This window comes from Penaeus monodon, chromosome 31 (genome assembly GCF_015228065.2).
Source record: "Penaeus monodon isolate SGIC_2016 chromosome 31, NSTDA_Pmon_1, whole genome shotgun sequence".
Lineage (NCBI taxonomy): Eukaryota > Metazoa > Arthropoda > Malacostraca > Decapoda > Penaeidae > Penaeus > Penaeus monodon.
In genome coordinates, this window is record NC_051416.1 from 4,557,788 (window position 1) to 4,558,986 (window position 1,199).

General features: G+C 38.7%; 1 protein-coding gene across 1 annotated transcript in view; it reads right to left on the minus strand.

Moving 5' to 3' along the window:
- Positions 1-1,199, minus strand: part of LOC119593011 (gamma-soluble NSF attachment protein-like) — a 19,760-nt gene that overhangs the window by 5,624 nt on the left and 12,937 nt on the right. Inside the window, exons 3-6 of the mRNA XM_037941904.1 lie at positions 932-1,016; positions 705-722; positions 349-556; positions 90-160 (exon numbers count right to left, since the gene is read on the minus strand). Of these exons, the coding sequence (XP_037797832.1) occupies positions 90-160; positions 349-556; positions 705-722; positions 932-1,016 (382 nt within the window). The remainder of the gene's footprint in view (positions 1-89; positions 161-348; positions 557-704; positions 723-931; positions 1,017-1,199) is intronic.

A 1,199-nucleotide genomic window follows, 5' to 3' on the forward strand; every position in this document is an offset into this window, starting at 1 on the left:
GATAATGTCATTGGCTCTGACCCTTTTTGCCGCTGCATTAAAGTACCTTGTATCAAAAGATATTCAGGCAGATTAAAGACAATACTCACTTCTGTAACTTAACGTTGATTCGAGTCACTTTACTCTGGTACTCTGCTGCTTGCCTGGGCCGATCTTCAATCTGTTGATGACAAACACTTGGATAAGTTTTAGGTACAACAATACCATATAAAATGGATACAGATGTTGGGTTCCCTTTGAAATAATGTCATACAATTATCTCTAATAATTTATAGCAAGGATATGCACCCTTACTATCAAGATATCAAGAAATATCCAATTACAATCAAGATATCAGTCCCCCCTCACCATGACAATATCAACAGCATGCTCGTAAAGATGAAGAGCCTTTTCGGGAAGCTGCTGTTCGATGATTTTGGCGCCCTTGTCCAACGAAAGTGCTCCGGTGTCAGGGACTCCGTGCTCTTGATACATGCAAGCAGCTCGTTCGCAAAACTTGAACACATTGTCCAAGTCTCCCATTTCCTTGCTAATCAGAACAGCCTGATCTAAGCATCTGCAATGGAAATTGTTTTTAATCTATGCTCTGCTGCTTTTGATGTTCTCTCTAAATAACAAAAATAACACATGTCGTATAGGTCAGTAAGGATACCATCATTAACAGTAGTGAAAGTTATACACAGATAACTGTCAAGAGAGCTTACTTGGCAGCTGAAAAGAATCTGATTTCACCGGTTAGGGAAAATAACATTTGTATATCACCAAAACATACCCAACTTTGTGGAAATCCAAAAGGATATCTTTAAATTACCTTAAGGCATATGCTACCAAAACTAAGAATCTCAAAAAAATTACACCCTTTTGCACATAATTATGATCTAAACTTTCACAGAACTTTGGAGATAAAATAACTGCATGGTCAAAAGGATACGATCGATTGAGCTTGTAGTACTCCACTGCCTTCAGGAGACACTCTCGGCACTGTGTATACTGCTTAGCCGTCTTGTAACATGTTGCTGGAAAAAAATAATTGTTGTCTCAGTTCAAAGTCATTAAAATGATATACAAGAATGGAGCAAGGAGTATGAATATGGTGACATGGATATGATTGGGGAAGAGAAGGTGCTGTAGTAACAGGTTCAGGCAGGGGAATATTAGGAGCTGAAGCAGAGCTGATAGAGGTGGACAAAATGGAAAAG